The 21,210-nt window shown below is 40.8% G+C and overlaps 1 protein-coding gene across 1 annotated transcript in view; it reads right to left on the bottom strand.

The window, feature by feature from the left end:
- Window positions 1-14,643, bottom strand: part of atosa (atos homolog A) — a 36,109-nt gene extending 21,466 nt beyond the window's left edge. Inside the window, exon 1 of the mRNA XM_074610868.1 lies at window positions 13,793-14,643. Within this exon, the coding sequence (XP_074466969.1) occupies window positions 13,793-13,823 (31 nt within the window). The 5' untranslated portion in view covers window positions 13,824-14,643. The remainder of the gene's footprint in view (window positions 1-13,792) is intronic.
- Between the last annotated feature and the right edge of the window lie 6,567 nt (window positions 14,644-21,210).

The following is a 21,210-nucleotide window of genomic DNA, read 5'->3' as shown; positions in this document are numbered from 1 at the left end:
ATTGTGTCTTCAACTTCCCATGTCGACAACATGTAGACAGGCCAGCAATGCCCACAGGTTTGGACAACTGAATACATGTTAATTAGGTACAGGCTAGAAGATATATTTTAAGTGGGCAGATGGTCATCAGCTAAAATAAGAAGCCTGATATTATATTTGATCTCAACACCTGAGTTATTTTCAGCAACTATAGACATATTAGGCCATTTCAAAAAAAAAAAAAAATTGAAACTAAGTACGTCTGCGGAAAAACACATTAACCCCCACAAGCTACTGAAAAAGCATGAGAGTTATAGTATACTATCAATATGGCAAAGATTCTGACATAATATTTAGCAAACATGCTGACTACACTGGTAAATCCAAACAAAACATTAGGGGTTGGGAATCGCCAAAGACTCACGATACGATATTATCACGATATTTAAGTCACGATACAATCTTATTTAGCAATATGCTGAATATTGCGATAAGATATATTGTGTTATATTGTGATTTACTACCTTTTTTCAAGTGCAAATTATGCAGTTTGTCAGCATCTGTTTTATTTAATAAGATACAGTTCATCTCAGGGTTTTCATTCACAGATCTTGAGGTCAAAGGTCAAAGGTCAAGGGACCCCTTTGGAAAATGGCCATGCCAGTTTTTCCTCACCAAAATATTGCGTAACTTTGGAGCATTATTTAGCGTTCTTCCCGGCAAGCTAACATGACATGGTTGGTACCACAATTCCTTAGATTTATGATACCAGTATCTTCCCTCTAGCTTTAAAACGGAGCCCGCTACAACCTCTGAAAGACAGAGTATCCGAATCCGGCTGGCCGTCGGATTGTTAAGAGGTTAATAGTTATTAATAGTTATATAATTAAAGATCGATACTTGACGTCCGTGTAACCATATATTATTGCCACGCAAAATATTGTGATACTATGCTGTATTGATTCCCCCCCCCATCCCTACAAAAAACATCCACTTATTCAATGCACCTATGTGGGTTTTAAATGTTTCAATATTAATACATTTCCAGTGAAAGCAGAAACCGCAGTAGGATTTAAGACACAATTAAGTGAGCCCTGTGGCAAAGCACAGCAGCATCACTTGTCCTTTTTAAGTCCCGATATAAAAAGGAGGTGTTGCAGTAAATGAAAGGGGATACGTGGCCTCGGTCATTTCTCTCCCGGCTCACTGACCTGGGACTACGGGAGAACAGTGATCAACGATCACAACTGTTGGCCGGGGAAGAAAGGGGGGGAAAAAAAAGTGTTACCAAGGCAACGGAGACATTGTGTTAAACATTCCCGTCACGGTAATTGAAGAGTGTCTGTCTATAGGAATGAGCTGCACCAATATGCGTCTTTGTATGTGACAGTGAGCTGCAGCTTGACAAGAAAGAGTTTGAAGACAATTAATGCTCCTGTTGTGCTCTGCGAGTGTGACGTGCACTCGGTATACACAGCATAGGACTGTTTTGTGTTAGTCTATTGTACTCTGACTGTCCTTGCATTGTACAACGATACTGCCTGTTGTTTGTCTGTTTATGTGGTCATACTCGCTCTGTGGGTATGTTGAGCTCCATTTGTGTAGGTGTGTAATGTTGTTGGAAGTGTGTCTTGAATGTTTTGTGTCACTCTTTTGTTCTCCCTCTCTGTGGCAAAGCAGCGCAGGTTTGCTGCTAAATTACAAGTGTAATAGCAGCGTCAGCTGTGTTTCCATTGCGTTTCTTACCAGGTCACTGCCAGCTCACCTTTCCTGTTTTTGTCTGCCTTGTGTTACAACATTAAAAAACAATGGAAGTGATGGCGAAGTATGCCAAGAAACTGGTGTGTTTTTGCCAGATTTTAAAGAATGGTACGGGTCACTGGTAAAGAATGATTAATATTCAGTTTGAGGTGCTGAAATTTAACTGTTGTTTTAAATTACTGCTAAAAAACCCTGAGAATTCTACTTTTAAGTCGACTATCAGCACGTCTCATCGGTAAACTTAGGCCTTTATCTGTCAACACAGGAAGTTTTGTTATGGTCCAATATGATTTAACATAAGACGCTGCCTTACTCCAAACTTTTCCAGCTTCCTGCCGCTTGATTAACTCAAACGTTTCTTCAAATCTATGGACTTTGGATCTATGATGTGTGTGTGTGTCCCTCTCTCTGCAACACAAAAGGGGCAGATTCACAGCAGACGTAGCAACAAGCCCTGATTGGCTGAGAGGCCTTAGTACAGCTGAGGAGAACCCTTCCTCTGTTTTGTGAACTCAGCTGCTATTATTCTCCCACTGCCAACAAACAAAACACACACACACTCGACCCAGACTGACACACCACCTTGCCCTCTCTCTCACACCCATCATTGTCAGCTGTGAAGAAAGGCTGTTGTTTAGAAGCTGAGCAACTTGCATACTAGTGAAGTCACATGGTAAACAAGCTCTGGGACTCTGGAAAAAACTTTTCATCGTGAGGCAGCACTTAACAGACAAAACTCATCTCAGCTGATGTGGAAAAAATTAAATTTTAAGGCTCGGTCTGACCTAGGACCTGACTTAAGAGAGCAGCTATGTGCTATGTCTATCAATTAGTACTTCTTACGCTTTGACATGTCCTTGTCTCCCTTTTCCATATAATTTTCTGGTAAGTAAAAAGACAAATTCCTGTTATTGTTTTGTACTTGGCTTTCGAGCAAAAACATCTGATGTTTTTTCTAATATAGTTGTATGTAGCATTAGTAGATCATCTATTTTAAATCCACACTTACTGCAATAAACTTTTGTTGAGTTCATGCACAGAAATCCCCCTTAAATCATGTGTGCTGTTCAGCTTTCGAACAGTATTAGGTCAGTTCTGTATGATGAAAGCACCAGCAACAATGGCAGCCTATCACCACGGTTAGGTAACCATGGTTGAAGGAGTGCCAAGAGTTCATTGCAGCCACACACAATGCCAGCTGATATCAGTGAGAAGCACACCGGTAATATCAGCTGCTATAGCATTTAAATCAGATGAAAACTTGCATACTCTCTGCCAGCTACTGACCACAACGATGTAAATTAAAATCCCAGACCTGCTGAGACATCCTAGGTAAGGAATGAAATACAGTGTGCTTTCCAGCCAGAAACTGAAGTCCTTGAGTAAGGTACTTAAAGCCCCCATTATTCAAATGAGTTGCTTGGTGGCTGAAAGAGGAAGACTGGTTGCTCTGCTTCAAGGTGTAAATGCATTAGGCTGAGAAAATGTCAAGCGGAGTGAAGCTGAAAAAAATTATATGTGCTGTAAACTTTGAAAAAAAAGAAAAAGACCCATGAATACTCAATGAGGTAGGCATACTTGTGGCTAAAGGGACCTACAGTGTAAACCATGTGTGACATTGTTCATATCAATTCATCACACCTCTCGTTGCTAATTTGCCTCTCATCTTTCCTGAAATGCCAGAAAGATTCCCTTCAGACGCAGTGACCTAAGGTTTGTTGTGCCCTTTTTGACCTTACTTACTCGCACATGCTGTAGCTAGGCCCCCTAAGCCCCTGTTATTCAGGCAAGAGTGCAAACTCATTGTCTAACACCTGTTATGTAACGTGGAGTGGAGTGAGTACAGCAGCACTGGTCAAGGTGGGCAAAGTGGGAATTACTAAGCCCCAGTAGAGCCGGTCTGTAGAACCAAGTCCTGCTATATCAAGCCATAACAATGTACACTATTAGGTACAAACATTCACATTTTCATTTGATAGAAATGACACATAAAGCAGAGAATGCACATCACAATATTATTTATAAAGTTATTTATAATATTGGCAAGAAGGCGAAAACAATATCAAGTAGAGCTGCAATGATTAATCGATTAGTTGTCAACTATGAAACCCCAATTATTTTGATAATTGGTTTGTATCTTTTTTTAAGACAAAAGAGTCAAAATTCTCTGATTCCAGCTTCTTAAATGTGCATCATTTTCGTAAACTGAATGTCTTTGAGTTGTGGACGAAAGAAGACATTTGAGGACGTCATCATGGGCTTTGGGAAACACTGATCAACATTTTTCACCATTTTATGTCATTTTATAGACCAAATAACTAATCGATTAATTGAGAAAATAATCAACAGATTAATTGGCAGTGAAAATAATCGTTAGGTGCAGCCCTAATATCAAGATTTCTTTATGAGAATGAAAATGTTAAAGATGATAATTTCATCCTTCAAAATAATGTTCTGAAATGTACTACTCATATTTACTCTGTAGGCCACTTAATTCAACTGTGTGCATAGACGGGGTCCCCTTGGCCAATTCCTATCTCCTTAAATGGCAACATCTGACACTAAATCTTTACCATAGCAGTTTAGGTTTCAGCAAGCTGACTGCTGGCATCTCCGCGACACTAGGGCAGTAGGACAAACCAGCTTCTCCCTGTAACCAAAAGCGGCCCTGTACAACATGAATGCACAGGCATTTGACCTCTCCTGTGCTGCCGATGCCAATTTCTAGAAAGGGGAGTACAAATTGAGCAACCCGAGCGGTGTAGCTCCAAGGGCCACATGAAAAGTGTGTCAGTCGTGGCCCAGGCAGATCGAGGTGGTTGGTGACTGGAATTAACCGCTTGGGACAAAGAAGCACAAGGCCAAAGTCTGGACGTGGCTAGGAAAAAAAAACCTCACCTTATTCTTCTACTGAATGATTAATCTGTGCCAAAAGGCCACCAAACAGCTCTTGTTCACCTTCTCTCCTTTTCAATGCTTCTCACGTTTCATTAGTGTATTGTACCCCATGTATTTATCATTCAGAACCTTCTTTGTCAGGATTTGTTCAACTCAAAGTTACAACTCATTGACCCCTAAATTTAACAGCATTCATTAACAACATGTTTCCACATCAAAAACAAAAACCTAACCACTGAAAATCAGCTGAGAAAAAAGGATAAAAAAGAATATTATTAACCCAGTTTAACAGGACAGAGTGACTGTCAGCTGGTTTGTTGTGAGGATTAAGCAATACTGAGGATGATAAGGGGAATCGCCTCACTCAGTAATGAGGCCGGTTGTTGGCCTGAAAGCGATGAGATGAGACAATGGAGAAAAGGAAAGGGGATAGTTGTGATGAGTCTCAAATTAACTTAACCTCCCACTCTTGTTAATAAACTATGTGCTTAACGCCTCCACAATGAGCCCCTGAGGTACTCTCCGTAAACAGAGACTGGGAGTTTGTGTATGAGTAACCATGATTCTATTACTTTAAAGGAATAATTCATAAGAGATAGATTATCGCTCCATGGACATTAATTAGTTGACATTTTCAAAGGGGTCCCTTGACCTTTGACCTCTATATATGTGAATGAAAATGGGCAGATTCATGCAGTTTGGGGCAAGTCATAGTCAAGTCAGCACACTGACACACTGTCAGCTGTTGTTGTCCGAGTTTGCCACGTTATGATGTGAGCATAGTTTTTATGCTAAATGCAGTACCTGTGATAGTTTCTGGACAATATTTGTCATTGTTTTGTAGAGTTAATTGATTTCTAATAATAAATATATACATACATTTGCATAAAGCAATCATATTTGTCCACTCCCATGTTGATAAGAGTATTAAATACTTGACAAATCCCCCTTTGAGGTATATTTTGAACAGATACAACATTTTTGATTAATTTGCAATTAATCACGATTAACTATGGACAACTATGGGATTAATCACGATTAAATACTTTAATCGCTTGACAGCCCTTATTATGATCTTTTAGTGCTAGACCACAAAGGCACATTGTCAGCATGGAAACACATAACGCGATGAGGTTTGTGTTGTGTGTTGGCCTGGTGTGTGCACCTGATTTTAAGTGCTGGCTTGCATAAAACTCTTTGCAACCAAAGACGTCTGGTGTCTGGTGACACACCTTAAAAGCTGAAAAGGAGTCGACCCTCTTCAGAGTCAATCTAGACTGTCTGTCACTATCAACATTAACCAGCTGTAGGAAATCAGTGACTGACAAGGCACTAGTTTCTTTATTTCCTCATTAATTTAAAAGGAATTTTGTTGCCGTTGTGCTCCATGAACGCTACTGAGAGCTAATGTTTTAATGTCTTCGTCCAGAAATCGATATAAGTATACTAATAAATCTGTCAGGCCCTACCATCACCTATTTCATTCTTGTGTTTTAGACAGTAAGTCAACTGAGCTCTATTTCTGTCAATATGCTTTTTGTCAAGATATTATCAGCAGCAGATAGAGGTGCTGGAGGTGTTGAATGCTGAGGTGTTACAGTAGCTGAAATCTATGCGACGTGACTCAGAGGACAGGAGAGGAAAAAGAGAGGAGGGGAGAGGAGGATAGGATGAGTAAAAGAAGACCAGTGGAGCGAGGAGCAGGGAAGGTGATTCTATAGAAATAAAATAGGAGTAGAATGGACATTCCCATTCAAATCAACGTAGCAAAATGGTCAGAGTGGTGACCATTTCTATGTGTACCGTTGCCATTGCGACTGTTGTAGCAGGCTAACTTCTGTATAAACTAAACCCTGACTTACGGCAAGTCGCGGACTCACTGAGGTGAGGTTTTGCAGTAACGACTAAAACGATCAGTGGAGTAGTAATGTTACGAAGCATAAAAAGCTAGCTAGCTAACTAGCGGAAAGCTGGTTAGTTAGCTAGCTTGCTAAGGGGCCGTACACATACCGCGTATTTTGTGTGCTCAAATCCATTGTTGTCAATGTAGACACGCGGCAGGCACCCTCAAATGCGAGAGCGACTGCTTCGCCCCGAAATAAAAATAGTTCAACTTTCAGAACGCTGCAGCGCGCACTTCATGTCATGTGACAAGAAACAACCAATCACAGCCGGCAGTTATCTATTCTTACTTTCGTAAATATCAGTCTACGGTAAATATATGGAGGAGAAGTTAATAATTTTAGTGCAGGGCTACCCAGAGCCTTATGATCTGTCCCGCAGACTATTTTACTTGCGTCACCCTTTCCCTCCGAGGACGTCGCAACATCTGATTGAAAGCGTGAGCCAAATTGACACAGACAAATCGAGGGTAAAGCTACTGTGAGGGATTTGTGGTGCTGGAAATGCATTTATCTTTATTTTCACTTTGTATAGGTTAGTGAGTGAGGCTTCCTGCTAAATTACTGCAACTTCATCATCGTCGTCATCATCGCAGCACGCAGGTTTTGGTTGCTTAGTAAGCACATTGGATTCCACGCATTTTTAGACGTGGCATGTGTACGGCCCCTAATTTCGCCATGCTTTAAAGCTACATTGGTTTCAGAAAGTGAGCCGAACAGCTGGCTGGTGGACAGCGGCAGTGCTGGGTCTACGGCCCCTCCGTTTCACTCCCCACCGCTCCAGAGAAGCTACCTAGCTAACTAGCCAGCCATCAGTCTCTAGGAGCTGCGTCCGCTTTCTTCCCGGCGAGCTGCGACCACACTGTCTGACATGTGTTGTCACCATAACAACTATCAACATTTTCTTTTGTACTACTCAAATGACCACGGAAAACAGTTCAATATCCATTCTACTCCTGTTTTATTTCTATGGTTGATTCACTACAAGGTCGGAGAGAAAATAAATTGCCGGTACAAGGTCTCCCCTCCTTACAAATCGTACAGAATAACAATAATCACACATCCCCCGACATACTCCTGTGTACATACTGCTGAAAGTAACAAGAAGCTGTCATTTTGGTTTCTCAGTTATAAAAATATCAGGCATGGTGGAAGGGAGCATGACAAAGACATACTCCAAACCTTCGTGCCAGGCATGAGTGTGTTTTTTTAGGATGTGGTTTCTGAGCAAGGCGAGCTCGTCCACAGAATTTGAACTAATCTACTTATGGTATGTTAAATCAGGGATTAATACTAGAGTAAAAGGAAGGATGCACTATGGAGGACACAAGCAAATAATAGCCCATGGAGATGAAATCCCTATACTACAAGTTAGTACTTATAGCTTACACCCAAAGAAGAAGAAGAGGCATGAATGCATATCCGCAGACAAACAAAATATGCCAAAGACAGACAGAAATGAAGAATATACAGAGAGACATAGACATCGTCCCCACCACAACACCACCCCTACCAGGAGAGAACCAACAGGTCCAGATGGCTCTTCCTGTTCCTGCAGAGCTGGCTGCTGGTTGGCTAAGAAGAGCCACGGGGGCGGGAGGATGTGACGAACGCACCAGCGATGACATCACTTGCTCAGTGGCACCCTGGCAGCATGAAATGCGACCCATGCTGCTACTTTCAGCTTTAGCCAGTCCAAGTCTGGATGGTGTATTTTAGTGTGTCCGTACAGCTTGTTAACACTGAGCCTCAATGCAGAGTAGCTGCACTAAATATGTACACCTGTGTTTATGTCAGTGTGCGTGTGGATACAGCTCACTGTGTGACTTTAAGTATTAAGCCCGTAGAGGGTTACAGTGCACTTGTGTGCTAAATGTTACAGCATTATGTAAGAGCATTGCTGGACTGGGAGGACTGGGCGTCCAATCCCACATAACGGCTAGGCAAGGCTGGGCTACTTACAGTCAAACCTGTCACAACAGCATTGATTTAGGCTGATTACTCCGGGTGCCAGGATAGTAATTCACAGCTGAATGCCTACCCAGTATTGGTATTCATTGCAAAAGGCAGCTCTGAATCTCGGCGTACAATGGGGAGTCCAATATTCATGTTCAGAGCAGCTGGGTCAGCAAATGACCGTGGTGTTGTATTGAAAAAGCAATATGGAGAAACACTTATGTTGACTTAAACTAGTTGATGAAATGAATATGTAATGTAAGATTGTGTATGCCTAAATAGGAATATCTTTAGGGGAGGAAAAAAAAAATCTGACCTTTTAAATACATCAAATACAAAGTTATGGTTTATCTGTTTCTGTCATCTTATGTTTAATTTTCTAATTGTCATACATGTAATAAGTAATGACAAATGACAGGATGTGTTTTGATCAAGAAAGGGGGAAAGAATATATACCGATACAGACGAACTCCAACTGTGTCAAGAGGAGTAAAAACAGAGGAAAGCACTTGTTCTGGCTGCCTCCTCCTGCTACGGGGTAAATCACTGCAGAGGAGGAGGCAAAGACAACACCGGAGTAGACAGGTGCTGCACGGGACAACTGTGTAATTCTCTCTGGATTATCTGGGTCTCTTGTCAGTGAGAGTGTATATACTCTGATTCGCTGGCATGTGGCTGGGAAAGGTTTCGAAAGGGTCGGAACATTCCCAGAAAATTTCCAAGGGAATTTAAGCTTGGGAATTTTGGAATTTTTGCGCAATTTCAATTTAAAAAGCGTACTTTTCCATGAACTTATTTGGGTGGGGGGGGGATACACAGAAAAAAAAAATAGGTCTTATGGTATGTTTTGGTTAAAAGTATGCCCATTTAATTGAATTGTAACCATGCACTGCATTCAGCAGCACACTTTCCAATCGCATATGCAGCCCACACTACTGCCAACACTACTGCACTGTATGAGCCAAAAGACTACATGCTTTCATGTTTTGATTAGGCTATATTACTGGAGTGAATATATTTTTTAAATTGTATATTTCAGTTAACCAGCAGATTATAAATTAATGGATCAGGTCTGCTTATGATATGGTAAATGGTTTGTTTCGATCTGCATATGTCATGGTAAAAACAGCCTTAGATAACCCCTATATTTCCTATATTTTTATTCCAGTTAATGCCAATAAATTCCTGTTAATTCCCATGGAAAGTGAATATTCCCAGTGTTTTGCAAGCCTAGGCTGGGACATCTCAGGACAGCTGTAATCTGGCTGAGTGCACAGCAGAAGGCAGGCCGTGGAGTACGTTGGGCGAGAGGGGGTTAGGGGGGTGGACTTGTATCCAACTCCTCCTTAAAGGACTAATGACTTTAAACAGGAAGCACCACCATACAAAAACACAAATACAGAGAGCAGGAACACAGTGCTGAGGCTTGCCAGCTGACTGAGTCTCTCCAATATGACTAGCTCTGAGGTCATCTCTCTGTATACTGTTTAATGTGTGTGTGGAACAGAGAGAGGAGGAGAGCTGTGGTTGAGGGCATAAAGGAGGAAGCACCCAGTCACGATTCTTAGCTCTTTGCTCATACATTGCACCGTATTACCTCACATCACCATCATTCAAAGTCTTTTTTATTTGTAATGTCTCTTCAGTGATTTGGTTGTGAAGGAGACCACAGTTGAGTATAAACAGGTTATTTTTATGGTGTAGATTCCAGTGTGGTATCTGAACCAAACTTTGCTCTTCTACATGTGGAGATGGAAACACACTAAAACAAAATTACGTCTTTAAGGACACAAATAAAACACAGCTTTACCACACTTCAGCCAAAACAGTTTGAAACCCGATATGACGAGCCATGTTTTCCCTGACTGGTGTAACAGGTCCAGGGTTTTCCATAGCTGCTCTTTATGGGACCTGTAAAAGCTGTCAGCGGAGCCACATGGTTCAACGGTAGGTACGGTGCTTATTAGGGCCAATAGCGACCGGTTTGGGTACTCTCTGCTTACACTCACTCTCTCCTCACACCCGCACACACTCACGCCATCCTGACTCACAGCTCAACTCACAGAAAAACAAGGGGGTCAGATGACTCTGGTTAGGCCCCTGAGCAGAACACAAGTGTTCCTCTTCTACCTTTACAACAAAAAGCGTGGCTCACAAAGAGATGCTGCATGAACATGAAGAAAACTGCTCATCTGAAGTCTTTGTTTTCATCAGGAGCTGAGATCTTTGAAGACCTAGACTGACACTGCTTTGTTCTTTGGATACTAATTCTGATTCAGGGTTCCCATCTGATACCAGAGCTTCTTTTTGTTTTTCAATATGTACCTCACGGCATCGAACCAATTTGGAATGTTCTTCCATGTCTAAGATAATATAAGGCTGTAACTAGACAGCACTACTTGAGTGTATCTGGGGACATTCACAAACATTATTACACATCGGACTCAAACAACTGCATCGAAGACAATGGGGCCGCTCTATTCTATGTTTATATACATTACATACTGGAGTTTTAATTCCTGTTTAAGTTTTGACCAATATGTTGCTGCATTAAAAAGGTTTACACCTGAATTGTAATTCCTGTTATTAATGTTGAAGATTTTTCACACAGAAGGCTCTTCCCCTTTCTACATCCTCATCTCATCTGATCATTCCAGTACACGGATATTTTCACAGTGACATGGCCATCTGGAATGAAGCTAAGTGGTGAGGGAGAGTGGTGTGAAAATTGTCGGCAAACGTCGCTTTATTTCATGTACGTACCATAACAACGGCTTGTATATCCGCAGTCCTCGATCTTCCGGTTTCCCTTTTTGAATGATGAATACAGACTACCGCGATCTGCTGGTGTGGAGAGTTATTTCATCTCACGCAGGCGCAGAACGTCTGTGCTAACTGGCCGTCGGCTGTAGTCTTTGTGTCGTGTTCGAGTGCAACTGGTTGGCCAAAACAAAGGCAACGTGAGGCGACACACCAGGCAGCCTTCATCGCCGCTACTTCTCTGATGTCGGGTTGGTGTGTCTGGGGCTTTACACATAAAATAATGATCCTAGTCACTTCCATCGTTAGCTTATTAATTAAACACTGGTATCGGATTGGTACTCGGTATCGGGACTGAAAAAGTCAGATCGGTGCATCCCTATCTAGAAGCTTTATAAAATTGTGCTACAGCAGTGACTAAGAAACTTAATTTGGGGTGGTCACATCAGCCTGATATGACATCTGTTTATTAAGGTCAACATCAGCACAAATTCAATATTGAGCATCAGCAGATCCCATAGTCCCTTTCTCAAGGTGCTAAAGGTGGAGCAAGATCCAAGTTATGCCAGGAGGGTACAGCCTGAATCTATCACCTCATCACCCATTCAAAGCCTTGGCTTGACTTTCACACCCACCTGATCAGGAGGTCACAGCTCATGATGCAGGAGTTTTAGTGTTAGAAACACATGTCTGGACATGTTCAGCTCTCCCCTTCCAACTTAATTTAGCTAGGCTCTCCTAGGGAACCCTCAATCCAGCATCAACTGCGCTAAGCTTGACTTTGCTGTGGTCCAGGCTGCTAAGTAAACAGCCTCTCTCACCACTGCTGCAGTCCCTTTCTCTGAGAGGCAAAAGAAGAACGGCGTGTGGGCTATAAGCAGCCTGGTATCTCCGCCACAGGAACGGTACAGCATGTGCAAAATAACAATAGCCCCATCATGTCTGCCAGTCAAACTGGGTGGGAGCTACTGATGTGGAGCAGCTTCTACAGTGGCAGCAAGCTTTCATAATTAGAACATGACAGTGAGTGAGCCAACCTGACATGGTGACAACCCATGAAGGGTGAAGAACAGGCTCGTTGTAGTACTGTGCCTCAGGCATACAGCTTGCAGACAGTCTTATGTGCTGATATAAAGCAGAGTATTTGGTTGTAAAATCATCTCAATAACCAACCAATACTACAACATAAAACCAAAGGGCTCCTGTTCACAGTTGACCCAGCATGCCGTGCTGCATTATTAGGCTATAATTACACTGTACACAGTCAGTGTGCCCTTTACGCAGGCCAGCCACATCACACAGATGTCTGGGTCAGTGCTTCTATATAAAGGCCTAGGTTCCTACAGTCAAGACGAGGCGAGGCTAGGGTTAAAAGTCTAGGCCCATATAGGGCGCATGTTTACTGTGTGTTGTGGAGTCCCATTACCAGCATATTGTGCTCCAAGGAAGATCCCACTCAGGCCAGTCAGCAGCCCGACTGCAGTTTCATAACCTATGCAGAAACACAGACTATCCCTGATTGACTGCAGCTAATCTCGTCATGACTGAGGACAGCGGTCCTTCACCGCTTCCAAGTATGGTGCTATTGTGTTGTTGACAATAGATCAAGTCAGCTGTCACCCTGGATAACAAATAGCCATGTAAAAAATCAATGATTTAGCTCATATAATGAAGGGGGCTTACACAACACCTAATTTGAATCGTGTCAGGGACACAGATTAAAAGGCACCAAGCCTGAAATAACCTTTTTTTTTACAAATTAGTGCAATGACAAAAAATTTGCATAATCACGTTGAAACAAACAAGGGTGTCCCCTGTGTCCCTGTTTTACCTTCGCTGCTTCCAAGTATGGTGCTATTGTGTTGTTGACAACTGATCAAGTCAGCTGTCACCCTGGATCACAAATAGCCATGTAAAAAATCAATGATTTAGCTCATACAATGAAGGGGGCTTACACAACACCTAATGTGAATCGTGTCAGATTAAAAGGCACCGAGTCTGAAATAACCCTTTTTTTTTTACAAATTAGAGCAATGATAAAAAATGTGCGTAATCACGCTGAAACAAACAAGGGTGTCCCCCTCTGTCCCTGTTTTACCTCTTGCTGCAGACACAGCAACATGTAAACAGGTTGCAGAGCATAAGGCAGGAGCCTGATTTCCACAACAGAGGTGGGTTGTCAGGAACATTTTTTTTGCAGCAGGAAGACTGTCAAAACGAGAGCTGCTCTGGAAAAAAAAGGGGAACAGCATTTTTTGGCATGAGGATCTTGCAGGTTATATAGCTATAATGTTGATGCGGATGAAATGAGGAGGAGGGAGAGGAAGAAACATTCCCAAAACTAGAGCAGTGAATGTGTGTACATGTCCTCATTGACTCGGGTCAGGCTTTGTTAATTCACATAACCAGGATGACCAGCTGTTACATAACTCCCCTGGCCTGATTCTTCTCTCTCAGGGGGAATGGGTAGTCCAGTCCACTAAAACTACAAAATTAAGGAAATGCACAATGTGTGTTTTTGTTAGTGCTCCACATACCTCGCTCCGACTTCATGTTGTCCAGTGTCATCAGGTTGCCTTCAGAGGTCTCTTGCAGCAGGGTCTTCTTTTCTATCACACACACAGCCTCCTGTGACTGCTGTATTAGTAAAGCAATAATAATATCAGCTTTGGTAGCCTTGTTGTGTTGGTGCCAGCCAGCTGCCCCCCTTATCCAACAACAAAGCGTTGCTTTGTTAGCATGCTACTGTACGCTTCCATCTAGTCGCACTGTGTTGTCCACACAAAGACACAACTGAGAAGAGCCACAGTTAGCGTTACAGGAGATGTCAACGTGCTAGTAACTAGTTTATTTAACTAGCAAGCTGGCTACTCGTCTCAAATGCCACCACCTGAACCATAGTTACGTCGCGGTGCATGTCGGTGTCCTCTTCTCTCTCCTGTAACATTGGCTCCCTCGCAACGGTTGCTAACTCAGCAGCTAGGTAGCAAACTTAACCGTCACTTAACCGTCACTCAACCGTCACTGTTTGGTTATTTAATGGTGACGACGACCTCCCCAAAACATCCCCAACCCCCAATATATATATACTTAGCGCAGGTAGCCACAGCTCAAACGGATATGGTCCACTTTCTACCCATCCATATCCATCCATTTAACGTTAGAAAAACACGCCACCTGTGCTGACTTTCCTTAGCGACCTTTCCAACTTTTTTCAAACCCGACAACAAATAGCCAGACTTAACGGTTAACGTCCGCGTCGTCGTAGCAACGGGGGCAACGGTTGACTCAATGTTCTCAACGGCCCGTTTTGACTGCTTGAAACTAGAAGATTAGGTCGAGATGAAAGGGAACAGTGAATCCTCTCCTTTTAGTCGTGATGCTTACAGTCTGCTGCCTCCCCTCCTCCTCCTCCTCCTCCTCCTCCTCAGCTCACTTCCCTCCCCTCCACGGCTGCTTGTCAAAACAGATCAGTGCAGCTCTCCAGTCACGTGTCCCAACAACAGCCCCAGTCGTCACTTCCCTCTCTCTCTCTCTTTCTGTGTGTGTGTGTGTCACCACCATGGATGTATTAACCACCACACAGCCTTGCATGAACTCTCGCAGCCATAGCAACCGCAAAAAAGTTAGAAGGTTCGAACGGGACAAACACAAGAGATGATGGAACACTCTGTCTGGACGCTGATTGGTCAGTGGGATTCGTTGGAGCGTTCACGTGCACACATGAGGGTTCGATTTTTTTGAACATTCTGTTCTGTCTTTGCTGGGCGCTGTATGTATGGAGCCAAACATCCTGTGTGTGTTTAAAGGTAATGCTGTTGTTGTTGTTGTAGTTCAAAGTCTTGACTGACTAATAAGAGAGACAATAAAGCCAAGAGAAGTTCCTGGCAAATGTATTATTAGATATTAACTTTTGATTCTTTCTGACTTCTAAAATTAAGGGATGTTTTTGCTTGTGTTTATCATGGGGATAAATGCCCTATATGTGTCCTTTGTTATGTTGTTAAACAATAAAGAGCTACATTTTGTAATTTTCAATAATAATAATAATAAATAATAATACATTTTATTTGTCTAACACCTTTCCAAACATAGTTACAAAGTGCTTTACATAAGTTAAAATAGTGCAAACATCAAGATAAAAACAGAATAAAAACATAGGCTAAAATAAAATGTTAAATATAAGACTTGTGTACAAAAAGTCAACGATAATGCAATATAAATAAGGGATTGCCATAAAAAGGCCTTCCTGTAAAGGTAGGTTTTGAGGCGTGATTTAAAAGAAGAAACTGAGTTTACTAAACTGAGTTCCTCCAGAAGGGAGTCATATTACAGTTTCTCTCATTCGCTTTGGCTAAATTCTCGAATTCTCAATTTATTTTTTTTTAAAACAATAAGTTTCAAATCTCTGAAAGGGAATGTGTTGTTCACAACAGATTAGAATTTCTCATTCATTCAAGCAAATTGCAGGTGTTTTGGCACATGCGTGCAAAAGAGTCAGTACAACTGTCTATAATTTTCACAATAAACACCTGCACATGTCTTGCTGCTCAAAACTGATGAGTTGACTCTCAGTGAAATTGTCGTCGTGTTCAGTTCAGTTCAGTTCAGTTCAGTTCAGTTCAGACAACTTTATTTATCCCCAAGGGGGCAATTCATTTGTAGCATTCCCAGTCCATGCATCCATACATACATACTGTACATACAACAGACAACCAATAATAAGTTAAGTCAAAGGAAACATATTAAAGGCATGGGGCAGTTGGAGGGACAAGTTACAATAAGAACCATATAAATACATAGGATTATAGCAATAAAAGCCCCCCAAAAAAGAAACAATAAATAAGAACAACATATCTTAAAATATCACAACTTCTACACATTCTTTCATCGTTTGAGCCATCACAGGCAAAATTATCCATTTAATTATCGAAATCTGTCAGACACACATGATTATTCCATAAATATCTATGAGTAGGAGGTACAATTTGTTGTTCTTGAACTGAACTACCGCAAGTTTTTTAATTGTTGCAGGGATGTTGTTGTTTTTTGGCGTGGATGTCATTATGTGGCAAATCTTCTGTTCACTGTATTTGACTTTACATGAAAGATCAAAGGTGAATTTTCTGTTTACAGTACATGTAACACTTTGCTACACAAATAAATGTGTTGTATACATACAAATGTGCATATCCTTTTTCTGTGCAGCTACTATAGTATTGACTTTTCCCAGTAAACTTTGACCTGTTGTTGAAATGGGAATCGAACCAGCTCAGTGTGATACACAACAACCTTCAGGTAGACAAAACTGACATTCTGGTATAGTACAGTAAACAATCAGTGTCAATAAAAAAGTAGAACAAAACTGAGATTAGTGTATAAGAAATCTTTCCAGGGTTGTCTGCTGTGGTGAAAAAATGTCTTTTGACGTTTTTGAAACATTTTGAGTAAAGTGAGACAAAACATCTTTTCATTTTGATGGCATTGGTCAATTTACTGACACAATAACTCGATTTTGTAGCATGAATGAAGTGTTTTGGTTTAGCTACTACCTTTTGCAGACATACAATAGGGTTGTGATGTCCAATGAAACAGTTGTGACAGTTGCACTTACAGTTTAGAGAAAGTTAAGACTGTTTTGAAAAAATGAGTCAAAGTGAATGAGGAAAAACTATACACAGCAAAAGCTATGGGTTGATAGATAGATAGATAGATAGATAGATAGATTGCCTGTATTGATCCCCAGAGGGAAATTGCCGTGTTACTGCAGCAATTTACATAGATCACAAAAAAAAAGTGCATCACTCACACAAAAAGAAACAAGTACGAAAAACACTGTATTTACAAATCTCTATCTAATTGTACATACCAACTACTACTTCAAACTAGATAAAATAATTTAAAAAATACAATAAAATAGAATTAAAGATATATCTCTAGTAAAACATGAGTTGTGCAATTGAAGTAAAATGTGCCTTGTAAGTTACAAAATCAAAAATTCGAACCATGGCAGGCCAGTATTGAGCCAACCAGAAAAGTTATACAGACCTATATCTAAGCCCAAAGCAAAAGTAAACTTTAACATGTGAATTTAAGTGAAAAAAAAGTAAATCTAGAACCAGTGTTTCTACTCGGGTAAATCTATGGATGTGGTCCATTGTCATTTTGGTACAGATAAAAAAAGAACAGAGGGAGAGCTCTTTGTTTTTATCTTTTCTCTGCTAAAACCTCTTGGAACAAAGGCAAAGGCCAAAGTGAGGACAGGAGAATCTGCTTCACAAATCTGTTTGGCAGCTGCAGTTGCACTTTGTGTGTTTTTCTACTAGTATTATTATACTATCTTGGATAGGCTACTGGGAGAAAAAAGGTCACAGGCGTCAACATTTAAAGATAATAATAAGTAGTGGCTTCCAGAATATATGCTGTGAGTCTATTGGGTTGTAAATTGATTGAGTTGTCCTTTGTTTCTGACCCTAGAGACAAGTGACCCAGAGAATGTATAAGGTCACAGAGTCCACAATAACACTGCAAACATCTACCAGTTGATGATGGGCATATTTCTGGCAAGGGGAGCCAAGTTAACGAAGTTAGTCTACTGTCACTCATTTACACCAAAATTATGTTTAAGTGGAAAAACCACCTGTTGTGATGAGTCAAACAAAGCCTTATCTGCTAGTCTGTGATCCTGCACATGACAAAACCAACTCCCATAAGAAACCAGGTGGTGTTCTATCACAGTTTTATCTTAGAAACAGCTGGGTAAGGGGTGATCGGGTGGTTGTTGGTGGCGGCCAAGGGTTAAAGATACTGTGACAGAGCCTTTGTTCAGTTGTTGTCAAAGGGCTCAAAACTTTCTGAATGGTTAACAACAATACTGACAGTAGACCAACATAACATGCCAGTAATAAGCCTATATAGCTACACTGTTAAAGGGGAATTCTATGATACAACTTCTTTCACATATACTTTTATATAAAATTGTGTCGAGAGATATTGTGCAGTGAATGCAGACCTCTGTGGTTGAAATGCCTCACAAACCGAGACAGAATTTGTCATCGCTGACTTTCAATCCAATTTTAAAAATGACACGCTTGGCGTGTAGCCGCTTTATGAAGATCAGCCACTTTGAGTTTGCACTTGCGCCGAAACTGTAATTTGGTTCCGTTTAATTGTAGTTCTGCAACTAGCCAGTCACAGCCCAACCTATAAACAAAGAGGTGTGTTATTTTTAAAAGTGTGTGAAGGGAAAGCTGACGCTGTGGTTTGCATGAGCTGCAAAGGCCTGCAACACAGTTATGGGTTTTATGATGCAGAGATAAATCCGGAAGCTAACAGTAGCAACTCCTAGAAAGCTGTGACAACACCCTGGCTGATTTTAAAGAGATATGAGGACATTTAATTCACCACTGGAAGATCTGTGTTCATGTAAAGCTCATTTGGATTTAATATCTGCATCCATAGTGCACATTGTTCAGTGTAATTGGAATATCATTACAAGTATTGATGCTCTGATTTGTTTGTGTGAATGTTGGTAAATGCAAACAAAGAAGTTCTTGTGTTTGAAAAAAAAAAAATCCATGTCATAGCTCCATCTAGTGGCAGCTTACAAGTAATGCAGCAAATAAAAATAAATATACTACTTGTATTAGTTAGAATATCTGTCTATCTAAAGTAGATAGATGAGGTAAAAATGAGAAATGAGAAAAGGAAAAGAAGAGGGCAGAGGAAGGGCAACTCCAACAACTCCAGGGACTGAAAGACAAATGTTGTATGAGTAAGAGTGCACCTGAGGTGAAAGAGCGCAGACATGTTGCCAGGTGCTGGGACTCCCTCGGGTCACCGCCTTGTGACTCCTCAATCTTCATTGAAGGCAAGAACACTCATAAATAAGAGAATGTCCTTCATCCACGTGTCACACTGCAGTGCCTTCATTCAGTACACTTTGACCTACTTAAAGAGCTGAAAAGCCTCTATACACACTCAAACGTATACACACATACACGTATGCTCACAAATACACACAGAGTAGTTTATTGATTTGTAGCAGGTAACAAAAGTAAGGTGGATGACTGAGATGATTTTATATCACGGTCTTGTAAAGTCAGAATCATATTTTTCTTCAGACAATATTCACCAGGCTCCTCACACACAGTTTAGCTGACATATCTTACCTTGTTCATCTGATATCATTGCATCCTAAATGAAAAGTATTTCCAAGCATCGGTCTTGTTTGGCTTCTTTGACAAGTTCAACAAAGTTCTGGTCAAACCATCGGCCCACATAGAGGCCAGATCTGCAGTCCAGGGACTCAGTTTGATGAGGATCAATGATTTACCACTGACTCAGTGTTTAACTAACTCAGTGACTTTGCACTTGACCATCAATCATTTGAATTCAACTTCCTATGTTTGGAAATGTTGCCTGATGTCAAACAGTTTCACTAATATATTTGTGCTCCCCCTATTTACATGCAAATTGAATCGGTGTAATCAGAGTACAACATATCACATTTCGGTGATGGATTACTAAAACATGGATTTGTGGGGTTTAGCACCACAAACAGAAGAAACACATTGAAAAATCAATTTACTTTGTATTTGTTGTTGTGTTGCTGAGTTCAATCAATGAGATGATTTATGGATGGAAGTGTGGATGTCTCCGCTCGGCTTGATTCATTCATTCATTCATTCATTCAACTGAATGGGAAATATATTCAAGCTAAAATGTTGATTCAGATGGCTTTGCTGATATCATGCCGTATTTAAAGGGCAACGCCACCTTATTTTTCTACCATTCTGAATGGCTTCTGTCTATAGAGTGCTCCAGGGATGACGTACTGTATTTCTGGAGACCAATCAGGAAGTTAGCATCACCTTGGGTTCCCTCGACAAAAAGCCATTGGGATTTCTCCATTGCGTTTTGGATTATTGCAGAAAATAAGCTATGTGGCGAACACACGCTGAGTTAAAGGGGAACTACGCCCATTTTCAAAGTTCATGCATGTTATTCCTATGGTCTAAGACAGTCCAAAAAGTATCAGTAAACATGAACAACTCTCTCCCAAATCCAAAAACTAGAGTGCATTAAGTCAAACTTGTGATGTCATTGGGTATGAAGTGTGGAGCTGCTCCAAAGACAATGAATTGGGAGAGATGTTATAGATGACACTGAGAGCACCCAGGAGAATGTTCTGAGTGTATGGGAACATTTTCTGTTTCACAACTGACAACATTATAGTAGAATAAAGCTCATTTGGGTAAAAAACAAAACAAAATTCATTCTGTGGTACCATAAAATCAGTCTCCCATTCATTGTATATACGCTGTATGACATCACAAGTTTGAGACTTACTTTTCTGGTTTCTGGGTTTGAGAGAGAGCAGCTCATGTTCATAAATATTGACTGAACTTTCCTAGGCCATGGCATAACATATTGTAATTCTTAATTTAGGTAGTGTTCCCCTTTTACAGCTCTGTAAAAACCTACTTTTGCAGGTTGAGTCATATTTTGAATAAATACGCCTTTGTTGTGGGACTGTGGTCCATTGCAAAAATATAAACATACCATTTGAATAAAATTAACCCCTCTCCACATTTTATTTTACCTTTACAAGATACTGTGTTTTTTTTAAATTATGGATTGGTTTAAGCAGCTAAATATAATGTATGTATAGAAGTAAAGCCATGTGACGAGAATACATTGAATTAAGATTTTTTGAAGGAACACAAGTGCGTTATATTTTGCCCCCCCGGTGCAAATGAACCTTCTAACCCCGACAGCATGTAAGACCTAAACTATCCACTGATCTTCTGAAGCTACTTGTCATGCAGGTTCAACTCCAGGACCGACTCATATGCCTGCTTGTCTTGTCCTCTACTTCCTTATCTGATTTGATGTTTTATTGATTCAATTTGCCTGTCTGGGCAAAAAAAAAAAGACAAAACACAAGAAAAAT

This window comes from Sebastes fasciatus, chromosome 2 (genome assembly GCF_043250625.1).
Source record: "Sebastes fasciatus isolate fSebFas1 chromosome 2, fSebFas1.pri, whole genome shotgun sequence".
Lineage (NCBI taxonomy): Eukaryota > Metazoa > Chordata > Actinopteri > Perciformes > Sebastidae > Sebastes > Sebastes fasciatus.
Note: the sequence above shows the minus strand (reverse complement) of the source record. Positions and strands in the feature narration are given on the sequence as shown.